The sequence below is a fragment of the Aspergillus piperis genome (assembly GCF_003184755.1).
Source record: "Aspergillus piperis CBS 112811 unplaced genomic scaffold BO85scaffold_19, whole genome shotgun sequence".
NCBI classification, from domain to species: Eukaryota; Fungi; Ascomycota; class Eurotiomycetes; order Eurotiales; family Aspergillaceae; genus Aspergillus; species Aspergillus piperis.
The window spans coordinates 451,469-465,041 of NW_020291609.1; the positions used below are offsets into that span (position 1 = coordinate 451,469).

Consider the following 13,573-nt stretch of genomic DNA (forward strand, 5'->3'; position numbering starts at 1 on the left):
AAAAAAAAAAAAGAAAAGAAAAGAAAAGAAAAGAAATCGCTAATGAGGTTAGTGTGATGGAGGTCAGCCAGCCTGTGGCTTGTGTCAGCAGCATTTGACACCGTGTGTGTATGGAGCACGGCGGCCGTCTTCTCAGCGCATCCAGATCCAAAACATGCAATCGGAGATTGAACATCTAAGATCCTTAGTCCAAGCACTAACCGAACAGCAACCCCTCACTACCACCTTAGAAGCTTCGCAACAAGAACAGAATGCTCTACAGAGTTCCGATAGTGTTCGAACAGGCGGCTCTGTATCTGTGAACTGGACTTCGGAAGCGACGCGTGAAGTCAGCCAGTGGGGCCAGCGAAAAGTGTTTCCCAGTGCAATAGGGTCAACTAGTATCTTTCGTCTAGAAACCGGCTTTATCTACCCACACGTTCGAATTCGACCGGCCTGAGCCCTTCTGTGCCCGTATGGCCATCGTTTGTCTACGAGATTGCTTATAGAAAAGCGAAATATCGATGCTTTATTACCGAAATCAATGCTTATGAGCATCTCCTGGAGGAGGACTGTCTTCTGGCATTGGACCTGTCTCTCAGCCAGCGGCTAGATTCGGTGCTGCTTGTCCTAGCAGTGATCTCAGCTGCAACCGTAGTTGGAGGGGACCTAGAAGCAGGCGACGTCGTGTCTCAAGTTTGCGGAGCTATGGATTCTGAGAGCGTCCGGAATTCCTGGATCATCGCTGAACCTGCTCCAAGTGCTGACTATTTTTGCCTGGCGTGAGTTGACTGTAGCCGGTAATAAAACCCGTGCTTGCTTGTTTATCTCCCTGGCGGCTGGGTTGCTCCAACAGCTGGGGATGTTTGACTGGACAGAATTATTCATTTCAAAAACTCGCCACACGCCATACCATCGCACCCAAGTGGCCGCTCTTTGGGCCTTTTCGCATGTCTACCGCATCTGCACGGCGGTTTACGGTACTCCATCGACGATTCCATGGCAGAGAATTTGCATCCCTCGCTATGCGTCTCTATTCGATCGGTGGGGCTAGAAACAATGACCATCGAGGGGCTATATTTCGACCACTTATGGTCCATATGGCAGTACCAGGGGTATTATATGTACGCTGTTTACTCCCCTCAGTTCAGCACTCGGCAAGAGGCCTAACGACAGGCTTCACTTTTCAATTGCCGTCAGACGCTTATGAATATGCGGAGCTCTGTAAACCCTCGCCTAAACCTCGATTCGTCCAAATTCACGGATCATCATCCCTTTATTTATTTCCTGCACATGGCCATTGTAACCTCGCCAATTGTTCTGCTTCTTCCATTTCTCGACAGAACAAATGACCAGCAAGTATCACTATTACTCCAGGAGATGTTTCGATCCGCATTCATCATGACCGATATTCTCTTTCAGTATCGGAAAACCAATCAACTTGTCAAATGCCCTGCGATGATTGTATACTATGTCGTCCGCTCCTCGGTATTTTTGATCTCGCTTGCCACTTCTACTGATCCAACCCTTGAGCGGCGTGCCGCCCGTCGCCTAAAAATATCCCTCGGGAGCCTCGAAGAAATGCAGCAGACTTGGCAGCAACAAGCCAGTCATGCCATATATTTCCTTCAAGGCCTGGCTACCCGATGGGGTGTACTTAAAGCACTACCTTTGCGATGGAGTTATTCCCCTGATTTTCAACTATCGTTGCAGAAGCACCATGAGTCACTATAAAACCCCCTGGAGATCGACAAAGCCAGTTTTGATGAATCGTCATTGAGTTTCAATTTTACGAACGTCGACTTTGAGACAATGCAGTCTGCCATTGCGGAAGAAGACATCAAGGCATTTCTAGCGGAAAACTTATCACAGGGCTTCTGATACAGGGAGGAAAATCAAGAACCCTGTGGGGGCTGAATCAACATCTTAAAATTGGCGTGACTCCCAATCTCAGGACCCTAGTTACTCCCACCATGATGAATCCTAATGTTGTACTGGCAGCTGCCCACGCCTGGGCATCCAAGAAGTCCTTTATGTGGGAAGATATGAGGGCGCCACCGATAGGGCTACCTACCAGCATTGCAGAGCCTACTGCCATGAATGCGATGCCGATGCATGCACCAGAGTCCCCGGCTTGGCGGGAAAAGCTCATGGCGGCTGCGGCGAAGATGGACTGCCAAGCTGCCTGGACTAAGCCATAAATGCAGATGAAAGCATAAATTCCACCCGAGCTGTGTACTGCCATCCACGAGAAGGGGATAATTACATTGCAAAGATGAAGCAGTGTCATGGAGTTCCACAATCCCACATATCTGTCTGTCAAGTACCCACAGAGTACGCGGGCTGGAACCCCAATACCATGCATGATAGCAAGTAAATGAGTGGCATCACCATAGCTCTGAACTACCAACAATCTCACTGAACGAAATTATCTGAAACTACTGTGTCAGTATTCCTTGATACTCGGGTCAAACAAGTACGGAGAAGGCCACATGCACTCACGTAGTAAATTGTGAAGCAATACGCTGTGAATGCGCCACTTATTCCGATCAAAAAAGTAAAACCATCAATCCGCCCGAAGCATGAAAACTTCAAGCAATTTTAAAGGCCTCGCGAATGATGATTGTCTTTGCGGACGCATGAACATAGTGGCAAGTAGGCGCAAAGTAAAGTTGAGATAGCCAATCGTGCGCATCGTCCAATTGGATCCGATTTCATCCAGAAGCCTCTGGATTACCAGAGGATAGACGGCGCTACCAACGGACTTAGCAGTGGTAAATAAGCTCATTGCTAATGCACGTCATTCCGTAAAGTAAGTCCCAACCATCGCGAAAAAAGGGCAGAAGAGAAGGCCGCTCCCAATTCCCATACAAATACCCTGCGAAAGGAGTAGTTTCCAGAAGACCAGCTGTGATACAGTGGCTGTGGAAATGCTCACCAAGTGGAGTGATACACCTGCAATCAAAACCGGACACAGAGCCAAACAGAAAAAGCAGGCCGACATGAATTGAGCCTATCTAAGAGATTGTTGAGGAACTCTCGGGGCATTTGGGTCTCGTAGTAGGATTGAAAGGCACCAGATGAGTTTGCCAAGCCCCATGTCGAAAACGTTACCAGCCAGGCTAGTCCACATTGCACCCATCCTCTCGGCCCGCCATCTTTTGAACAGCGTTCAGTGGTATCATTGTAGACCTTTGGAGATTTCTCCATATCGCGTAGGAAAATTGTCGGGGAAATATCAGGAGATAAGGAACGGCATATAGAAAACAGAGTAGAAAGGATGACGACTGGAAACGCTTGGGAATATCGACCACTATCTGAATAGCCAGACGATTTTTGCCCTGGGCTGTGCAATAAATTAGGAAGGACTGCTTATCACAAGAAACTTGAGCCGAGACCCGAGTCAGTATCATCTGCGGATATGTCGTTCCCGCTACAATGTCCCCATTACATTACCGTTAACTATCGCAAATTTTTCGGCATAAAAGTGGTAAGCCCCTGCACATTTGAAGACTTTTCCGTAACTCGGCCTTATACCGGCAAATATGACTTTCTGCATGACAGATCTCACAGTAGATCTTGATTAAGCTCTTCGCTAGGCGAAAAGTTGGAGGGGTCATTTATTTCATTATTAATTACAGTGACATAGGAGTGGCCCAAATCCATCCCCACCGTTTCTATTGTATTAGTATGTAATATGTAGGTAAGCATCTAGGTTCTTGTATAGATTTTGTCGGTATCAATGAAGTTTAGTCTATGTAATGTAAACCTTAACGGATCAACAATTTTCGTATTGACAGTTACTAAACAACCAAACAACCATACTGCCGCATTACTCGGATAGCAAGTGCGGTTATCATCAGTTTTCACCCGATGGCCAGAGATAAGTATCCAGTTCCGGACCTCAATCTGACCTCACAGCCGGATACAGCCTCTCCGGATAACACGACCCCATAAGAGATAGATATATCATTATAAATAGATAAGGGGTATCTGGAAAATACCAGACTATATAAAGCACAGCTGTTTGGCGAGAAAGGGTGCTTTGCTTCATCATTTGGCATTATTGAAGACCATGGTTAATCTCACCAGACTTCTAGGCTATGGACTTTGGTCTTTGACCATTACAACAGCCCAGTATGTGTGGATAGAAACGAATGGAACGGGATCGAGGTCTCACTGCCTAGAAAACACGCAGGCTGCAGCCACGCCTGAATCACAAATTCATCATCACCGCCTGTCTTCTTTCGTTATGACACAGACGTGGCGGTAGGAGCTACACCCCGTGACGATTCCCTTCTGATATCGATCTTGAATTCTGACAAGCTGACAGCTATGCCCAATCTGTCTCAAAGCCTACTGTGACTCCGGCTTATGGGCGGCCGTACTCCGAGGTCAGCGGCTTACTCCCCCCTTTGACAACAACGACATGGGGGGATTTCGAGCCCGGGAACACTGCTACAGCGACCCAGCGTGCAAATGACAATGATCCCTTTGGTGAAGCGGAGTGGACGTCGTCCTGGCTAGCAGCAAGCTTGCTCAATTACACTACGGTTGGCATGTATACCACAACGGTCGCGGCGACCCCCGTCCCATCTTCCGAATTGGTTCTACCTCCGCCCCTACCTTTCTCCGGAAAGGATTGCTATGAATTTAAGTTTCCCGAAAAATTCATGTTTGGGGTCGCCATATCTGCCAGTCAGCAAGAAGGTGCGATCGCATTGGAAGGACGAACACCGACTATTAGTGAAACAATTTTGAGGGGGGGCACGAGTGGAGCCACCAACTACGTTGCCAACGAGCACTACTACCTCTACAAGCAAGATATCGAGCGTATGGCAGCAATCGGGGCTGAATATTTTAGCTTCACCATCTCCTGGTCCCGGATCTTACCATTCATTTTCCCCCATACCCCCGTCAACCAGCGCGGAGTTGATCATTATGATGACGTGATCAACTCCGCGATCAACGCAGGACTGAAGCCAGTGATCACGCTCCTCCACTTTGACACACCGTATGCCTTCGTCCGGGACTCTGTTGACCTCGATTTTCAGATAGGCGGGTGGCGCGGTGGATACGATAATTTTACTTTTCCGGATGCCTACCTGCATTACGCGAAGCTGGCGATATCCCTGTACGGCGACCGGGTTTCACACTGGATCACGTTTAATGAGCCTATGGCTCATACAAACAATGCCCAGGGGGTTAGAAATGTGATCAACTGCCATGCTGATGTCTGGCATTGGTATCATGAGACATATCAGGGAAAAGGCATGATTGGAATGAAGCAGTTTGACTACTTTTCTGCTCCCTTGGATCCTAGCAATGCGTCGCACGTCCAAGCAGCAAACAACTTCAACGACTTTTGGACAGGGACCATTTATCGGCCACTTTGCCTGGGCGAAGATTATCCATCCATCTACAAAACGTCCATTGCCAATGTTACGTCTTTAACAAAAGAGGAGCTGAAACATATTGGAGGCAGCATTGACTTCATCGGCTTGGATATGTACGCCGGCGTAATCGCATTGCCCAAACCTGGGAACTTCACACCTTCGTCAAAGTTGAAATGTACACCAATGTCAGGAGCTTGCATTGGGGTTGATTTGGCGGATATGACGAATGCAGGATGGACAGTGGGATACGGCTCCGTGGCTGGCGGCAATACTTTCTCCACGGGCTTCTTCCGTGCCTTCTTCAACTATATTGACCGGACTTACAAAAAGCCTTTCATTCTCACGGAATTTGGCTTTAGCAACACGGGTGACTCGGAAAAGGATCTTGATGATGCACGATTTGATGTTCCTAGCTCCTTGTTTATCACCAGTGTTCTCACGGAGATGCTAGAGAGCATCTGGCTAGATGGATGTAATATCATAGGTGCTTTTGTGTGGACATTGATCGATGACTGGGAGTAAGAATGAGATATTCCGCGAGTCCGTTGTTCTTGGAATGAGTGCTGACCTTATTCTTCTAGGTTCGGAACATACGAGGCAAAATTTGGCCTTCAAACAGTCAACCCGTCCACCCAGGAGCGTTCGTATAAAAGAAGCTTCTTTGACTATGTTGATTTTGTCAAATCTCGCATGCCAAATCAAGAGGCCATATCTTAGCCAGCCAGGAAATTCAGCTTACTTTAAAGCAGTGTTCGTATGGATTCTAGCCCGCATTTTGAAACATTAACCTACATTGACTCGAGCTGTTGCCGTTTGCTCTGTAGCCTTAGAGCGGGCCATCTCCTCCTTGTGCTCAGGGTTGTAAGGCGGCTGTTCCGCTTAGCGGCTATGGTATTTTTCATATATCAGGTTACATGACTGTTGGCTTCACGCATATTCCTTTTATCAGTAATCCTTAGTGATGCGTTTCATCTTTCACTGTCTTGAAGGTTTCGTGTAACAGTAACAATACAAAATACAGTAAGCCCCGCTCATTCCATGTAGGTAAATACATTCTCATCGGCTTCACAGCTTACTATCCCGCGCAGTGACCAACCGCTCATCCTGAGCGAACTGATAATAATACTCCAGACACCCAGGATTGAGTAGTGTGCCAGATGGCTTGATCCGCTTACCCGATACGATCTGCTTGACCGGGAGCTCCACCTTCTTTCCGTTGACAGTGACCTGGCAGTGAATCGTTAGTGGCGACGATTTATGCCACTTCATAATCACACGTCTAGATAGGTACGTACCGGAATTTCAGCAGTCTCGAAGATAAAGCTCGGAACATGACGGCTGCTCAGTCTCTGACGGATGGCGGCCTTCACCCTGGCAACTAATTCCGGTGTGAAACTGGCCCCAGCCTTCAGTAATAGAAACAGCATCACCCGCTCATCGGTATCTTGAGGTCGCCGCTGGCCGACACAGAGTGAGTCCGTGATTTCGTTTGGGAATTCCGCTTCTAGGACCTGATATATCTCCGACGACCCGAAGCGGACTCCAGATGGGTTCAGGACGCCGTCAGCCCGGCCGTGGAAGAATAGTTGTCGGGTTTGAGGGTGGATGGAAACAAAGTCGCCATGCGTCCAGACATCTGGTGATATTCGCAGTGAGTAAGAGGAAGACGAAGGTAGAGAGCATAGGGATGGGAAGGGGGTTTGGCTCCAGGACGTGAGTGAACGTACTGTCAAATCGAGCAAAATAGGCATCATGGTACCGTCTACTCCCATCTGGGCCCCAGAAACAAGCAGGCATGTTGGGGAAAGCGGCGGTGGCTACCAGCTCACCCGCGACGCCAACCCCTACAGACCTTCCCTTCGCGCCAGCTCCTTCAATGCTAGCGTCGTAGACGTCAACTGGGAGACCGAGACTTATTCCAGCGCAGCCACCCACGTGAACAGGGAGGAGGGAGTTCCCTATTCCAAAGCACCCGGCCAGATCAGTCCCTCCGGAAATGTTATTCAACCGTACATTTGGTGGGAAGCCCTGGTCGTAGAACCACTCGAACAGAGCGTCGGGGAGCACCATCCCCGTGCTGGTCACAATTTTTAACGAGCTCAAATCGGCAATTTGTCGCGGGTGGATATTTGCGCGTTGAAGCTCGTACATGTAACGCGGGGATGTGCCGAAATGAGTTACCCTGGGAGGTCAGCTTTGTTGCAGCTTTGTGTAAAAGAAGTATATAGTTATTGCTTACCGCTGTTGCTCTACAAGCCGGATCAACGATTCAACCCGTGGCTTGAATGGACTGCCATCATAAAGAACAACCCGGGACCCGAACAAAAGGCTTTGAATAGCAGAAACATACATTATCCAACCGGTTGTGGTGTATTGCAACGTCGTACTGGACTCATCCAGCTCCGAATGCAGGCGCCCTTCTTTAAAGGCATTGATGAGCAACCCGCCGACCGAATGCGCAATGCACTTGGGCTGACCGGTGGTGCCTGATGAATAGACAATCAAGAAGGGATCGCAGAACGGTATGCGTGTAAACTCAAGCCGGTCATCGCTGGATTTGGCCAAGAAATCTCCAAGCAGCTGCGCCTTGGGTATCCGGCTGATATCCAACGGCCGGGAAGCAAAGCGTGGTTGGGAGACCACCCCACAAAATTCCTGCACAGAACGCATCCCGTCCACGACCGCCTCCATTTTAGCTCGGAGGTCGATTGTTTTGCCGTTGTAGACGGCCTGGTCGTCCATGAACAAGAACCGAGGCTTGATCTGTACAAGCCGGTCCAAGATTCCCTTCACCCCCATTTCCGTAGAGCTGGAAGAGAAAAGGGCTCCCAGCGCGGTCGAAGCTAGGAACACGAGCAGGGTGTCAATGCTGTTACTCGCACAAACGGCGATGCGATCGCCCTTCTGCACCCCGTTGGCCTTCATGGCCTGGAGCAAACGTCCGGTGCGCTTTCGGAGCTCACCCCACGTCAGGGACACGTGTGATTCGGAGATGCCCTCGCGGACCTCAACCACCGCGATCTTCGCATCTTCCTTTCCTCTCGTGGATGGGCCATTCGGACTGGCTGAGAATAATAGGTTTTCGGCAAAGTTCAGCTGAATGCCGGTAAACCAGTGGGGGATACTGTCCATGCGGGCCGATTGATCGACAACGGCGGTATAACTTCCCTCGTGGATGAGATTGAAGTTCTTCCAACAGAAATCCCAAAAGGTCGTTGGTTGTGTGACGGAGAATTCGTAAAGATCATGGTAGTCCTACCGACCATTGTTTAGTCCAGGCTCTTCAGAATGGCCTGGTGTGTATCCATCTGGTTCACCGACCTTGAAATCTTTCCCGATATGCTGCTCCAGAGCCCTTCGGAAGCATCCCATGTGGGTAGACTCCGGGTCCGGATGCTTCCAGAGCATGCGTGGAGAGTCTTGAGTCGCCATTGAGCGAGTGAGAGTGAAGTATATGGCTGGCAGGTGTTCTGGATAGAGGAAACCTCTCGTGATGGCCGCGGTACTTTAGTATATGGAGAGGGGCTGGGGTTATACCTCGGGTAAGCGTCCGCCATGCGGGACCTATCCCTTGATGCGGGCCGCAATTACAAGGGTCCGATATATGGCAAACACGCTGTTCAAGGCTATATACGTTATCTGTGTAGTCTACAAAAATAAAACTTCTTTAATCTACAGGCTACATTCTCGAGTTCGTCGCCGCTGTCGCAGGCCGCAGCAACGAATCGGTCGGGCCTCAAAACAACATCTTTCCGCCCAGGCTAACCCACAGGAATTCTTCATTGTGCTTGCGGGGCCCCGGACGACTGACACACAGTGGGGACTGCACGGACTCCTCTGCAATGACTGACCGGAACAGACGGCCTGGAATCAGGTCCAGATCCGGGTGCGGCCCGCCGGCTTGAACGGATCGTCCGGGGACCGAAATATGTCGCCTCGTCCGCACGCAGGTAGAGACTCATTGCGATGCTAACACTGCTCAATTGCTCCATAGCCAATCATAATCCATCCATGTCGCGAAGTAGGACGACGACTTCGAAGACGGACTGATCGGCCTTGTCAAATATGGGGTCTACTCAGAGAACTGGAGGCTTAGCGTCCACCGCTAAAGATATTTTACAGAGTCATGGCGAACGGTGTCGAGCAGTCCGCAACAGAAAAATCAATTGCCTCCTATTGAATCTGAATTTGCTGACTATCTTTCTCGATGCCGACAAAGTCCTTCGCACGGTGTTGAAGGGTAGAGGGCTATAAATAGAGTTGAGACTTAATATTTTACATGGAGAGGCCGCTATGATATAGTTAAAGGGCAGGATTAGCTCTCTATTTCTGTTACATCTCAAGGTTCCGGTTTCTTAACTTATGAAATACAGCTGTTTTCAGATTTAATCTGCTTGAACTTTCTTACACGCGGCTCCTCGCGTAGGAAATTCGGAACAATCTTCTTGAGTGGTGGCTGTTAGCGGGAAGAATTAATAGACTTCGTGCTATTCATTATATCGGAGGAAAGTCTTATACAGTCGGCAATTGTTATTAACGGGCATGTGATAACTTCTCTAGATTTATATGGGTAGCTGGAGTAATTTTCGCTTCTGCAGCCAGCTGGACTGGGACTTCAGGTCTTTCCCATGGCCTCTGTGCCGAGAAACGATTCTCCGTGATTCCCTAGATTGTAGATGTGGCTATGTTGGTTTCTCTGCAATGATGTCCTCTGCTGATATTAACAGTCGAGTGCTGGTAGGGCCTATTCTGATAATAGGTGGCGTGTTTATAAGCGTCAGCCGTCATTCAGTGATTGTCCCCACATCCTTGGATAGGTCCCACCCCTTCATCGCCAGGATCAAAATGCGTGACAAATCTGGCCGTTCATGATTGTGCAGGCCACACACTTCTGTTATATAAAAAGATTCTGTGCTGAATATATTTCGTCCTACTAAAATTTTATCTATTCTTGTTAATTATATCCAGACAGCTTATTCAATTTGTTATTCAGTAATCAGGTATATTATAGTAAGCTGATTAATACTAATAGTAATAAGTATACAGCGTAACAGTTCGATGGTATATTGTATTCTTTTTTGTTTATGGGCGGAATTTAAGGACATGGATGAGCGGGAAAGATGGACTGAAAGTGTTTGAAATATGCAGTGCTGAATTTGAAGTTGTAAGTAACGCATTTGTTATGGTGTTTCGGGGTGCGCTGGTCGGCAAGGCTTCAGTGTTGGGACAACACGCGAATTGAATGGGGCGGCAATGGTCACGGTTAGCCTACCGCTGTCTACCCGCACACAGACACATAAACAGCTTCCAAGGCTAGCATATGGACGCGGGGCTAAGTATTCCACTACCAACCTCCGGCACGGACTTATGACGTAAGGCTCATGGTAAATTCTAGTAAAAAGGCACCACATTGTAATCGTTGAGTATTATAGCCCCCACATGGGCCCATAATTGAAATTGTTGTTTCAGCGGCAGAGGTTTGCCTAGTAGATCAATCTAGAGCTCTAACGTGGGTATAGAGCGACGATAGTGGAGAGGTTTAAGAAGCAACTGGTCGAAGGTTTCCGCTACCCCCCGGGGCCACAATATCCTGTACCGTGACTGGAAGGCACAAGTCTGCAATTTGTGATGACTGTCTTTGAAAGGATCCTCATTAAGATATATGTGGACGATGAATGTAATCTAAGGATATTGAGACTGGGGAGAAATTGGGAGATATTATGACTGGTCGACCATTTTGAGGGGCCTCCAAGGTATTCAAGAACATGTTTGGGATAGATATCTACAGGGAGAACATTAGGGAATTAGGACGCAGCCTATAAGATAGCCTGTTGGTATACCTGATATGGAAGAAACAAAATACATGATTTAGATTCCCAAGTACCACTCTGTCATCAATGTGCTGCAGCCCATTCTGCCACCTCATGAGTTGGTGCACACCATATGTCGGGATCTTTTCTCACTCGCGCAACCACTGCTTCGATAACCGCACGGGACTCGGGTGACGTGTGGAGAAAAGGATGGAAAAGAATATCAATGAAGGCCCTCTTCTCAACTGCAGCATCGATCTGGTCAAAGAGCGCCTGCTGGAAAGCTTCGCAAGTGAAGGTAGACCTTTGCTCTCCGTATTCAGCTCTAAGAAAGTCGAATGCATCTAGGATGTAGAACGCATCGACAGCCCTCCATTGAAACGGTAGAGTCACGAAGCCATCTTTGTCCGTGCTGATATCTTGGCCCAGAACTGAAGCATACTTAATTCCGTGACGACGGAGCAAATCCTTGGTACCGGCGTTCATCGATCCGCCGGGAGGGCGGAAGCCTTTGTAACAGACACCAAGCTCCTGCGCTATTGGGAGACTCTTGTTTATGATTTCTTCTTCTTGTAGGGGCGACAGGGTTTTCCACTCCTCGTGCTGATATGCATGATATCCAATTTCGTGGCCACGACTCTGGAACTCGCCGAGCATCTTTGGGTACGTCTGAATACCCCATGCTTCCATGAAATATGTCACCTTAACGTCGTGCTTGTCAAGAATGTCGAGAATAATTGGCGTCACCTCCAGTACCGACGGATGCTGTCCCACGGGTTTCTCCTTCGGCCATGCTCCTATTCCGACGTCTCTTGATTCACCCACATTATCAAATGTAATGCTCACTGCAGCTTTTGCACTGCCTGGCCAAGAGGAGGGAGGCATTGGGCGGGGTGGATGCGGTTGAGAGTGGATGTTGTGTCTATAGGCAGGTGAAGACAGCGCTCTGTATGTGAGAGAAGATTTGCGGACATGTGTATATTTTACCGTTCATAAAGTTTGCGAGCTCCTGTTATATATCAGCATTATTCCCGGGCGTTTCAGCGGGTACTATCAAGGCTGCATCACTGCAACACGTAGGCCCCGCACACAAATTACCCAAACTGGTCATGGCCCCGCAACCGGCGGTTCTTCAAGACTTTGCCTGGCTGGGTGACCCCATGCAATTAGCATCTGCGGGACTTCCAGTGAGAGACTACAGAATATGCGAAGGCCCCGCCAGGTATCAGACAAAGATAAGAATCAGGCCGTGGCCTTTGCTAGGTCAAGCCAAATTACACATTCCATCCTTCTTCATTCTGTGGACTCTGCAATCTCCAAATTCTTCTCTACAAAAATGGCCCCTTCCATTGCTACAGCACCTGGAGGTCTGAACCACTATGCCTACGCTACCAACGATATGGTCAAAACACACAAATTCTGGACAGAGGTCATGCGCTGTAAATTTCTTGGAGCGCAGCGTCAGGGTGGGGAGCCTGATAAATACAGTGGAGAGACCTTGGGGAGCTTCCTGCATTGCTTCTATGGCCTAGCGGACGGGTCAGCCGTGGCCTTCTTCGAACTCGCCAACAACTTTACGAAGACAGACGATGGCATCCCCGCCTTTACAAAGCACCTCGCTCTGTCGGTCAATTCCCGCGATGAGTTGTATGATTGGATGGCCCATTTCAAATCTTGCGGGGTCGATGTCAAGGGCGAAATCGATCACGATGGTCTTTGGTACTCCATCTACGTCATAGACCCGAATGGCCAGATGGTGGAACTTACATGGCAATCACGGGCATTCAATGACAAGGATGTTGAGGAAGGGTTGGAGATTATGAGGCAGTGGAGGGAAGACAAGGCCGGGGGTAGATTATCCACTTAACAACCACTAGGCAGAACAGGGCGTCTCGCATCAACTGCCAAGACTTCCAACACCCGTACCAAAATAGCCTGGTCATCCCTGCACCTCATTTTTGAATACCAATTTATACCTGAGAACTTTGCTTTACTTACCCTGTTTATCTATATTATTAATATATTACCTGAATCACCCATAACTTACTTACTTTATAACTTAGTATTGCTTACCCATAAAGTAGCAACGCATAACAGGCTCACTTTCCAGTCGGGCGTGTTTAATATGTGGCTTGAGTATGGCTGAGCGGACGGGAAGCCCTATTTTCCACACCCTATGGTCGTATGTACTAGGGTTTTTATTCATTATATTGATAAGGAGAACATCATGAGAGGTTGCTATGAGAATTCCGCTTCCTGATAGCTCCCTATCGGCAATCACCAGCTTGGCAGAATGCTGCACTATCTGGACTAATTTATGTTCCTACCATTAGAGCACACTGAATGAGATCTTTAAGGCATTGTTTTGACATTAGACAGTGCCTGGGC

At 48.5% G+C, this 13,573-nt stretch overlaps 5 protein-coding genes across 5 annotated transcripts; 3 read left to right on the top strand and 2 right to left on the bottom strand.

Moving 5' to 3' along the window:
* The first annotated feature begins 893 nt into the window (after window positions 1-893).
* On the top strand, window positions 894-1,805 carry BO85DRAFT_104328 (fungal specific transcription factor domain-containing protein). The gene has a single exon (XM_025653800.1). The coding sequence runs from the start codon at window positions 1,186-1,188 to the stop codon at window positions 1,711-1,713; it is 528 nt and encodes a 175-aa protein (XP_025512401.1). The 5' UTR covers window positions 894-1,185; the 3' UTR covers window positions 1,714-1,805.
* Window positions 1,806-4,231: 2,426 nt separating this feature from the next.
* BO85DRAFT_500457 (glycoside hydrolase) lies at window positions 4,232-6,181 on the top strand (the record flags this gene model as incomplete). The annotated part of the gene is made up of 3 exons (XM_025664122.1): window positions 4,232-4,248; window positions 4,313-5,893; window positions 5,957-6,181. The coding sequence occupies 3 exons, from the start codon at window positions 4,232-4,234 to the stop codon at window positions 6,090-6,092; spliced, it is 1,734 nt and encodes a 577-aa protein (XP_025512402.1). The 3' UTR covers window positions 6,093-6,181.
* A 259-nt stretch (window positions 6,182-6,440) lies between these two features.
* On the bottom strand, window positions 6,441-8,807 carry BO85DRAFT_522849 (acetoacetyl-CoA synthase; the record flags this gene model as incomplete). The annotated part of the gene is made up of 5 exons (XM_025665301.1): window positions 6,441-6,602; window positions 6,671-7,011; window positions 7,103-7,557; window positions 7,615-8,630; window positions 8,697-8,807. The coding sequence occupies 5 exons, from the start codon at window positions 8,805-8,807 to the stop codon at window positions 6,441-6,443; spliced, it is 2,085 nt and encodes a 694-aa protein (XP_025512403.1).
* A 2,462-nt stretch (window positions 8,808-11,269) lies between these two features.
* On the bottom strand, window positions 11,270-12,070 carry BO85DRAFT_379113 (polysaccharide deacetylase; the record flags this gene model as incomplete). Its single annotated transcript, XM_025656329.1, has 1 exon — window positions 11,270-12,070. One exon carries the CDS (start codon window positions 12,068-12,070, stop codon window positions 11,270-11,272), a length of 801 nt encoding a protein of 266 aa, XP_025512404.1.
* A 451-nt stretch (window positions 12,071-12,521) lies between these two features.
* Window positions 12,522-13,052, top strand: BO85DRAFT_500465 (VOC family protein; the record flags this gene model as incomplete). Its single annotated transcript, XM_025664123.1, has 1 exon — window positions 12,522-13,052. One exon carries the CDS (start codon window positions 12,522-12,524, stop codon window positions 13,050-13,052), a length of 531 nt encoding a protein of 176 aa, XP_025512405.1.
* Between the last annotated feature and the right edge of the window lie 521 nt (window positions 13,053-13,573).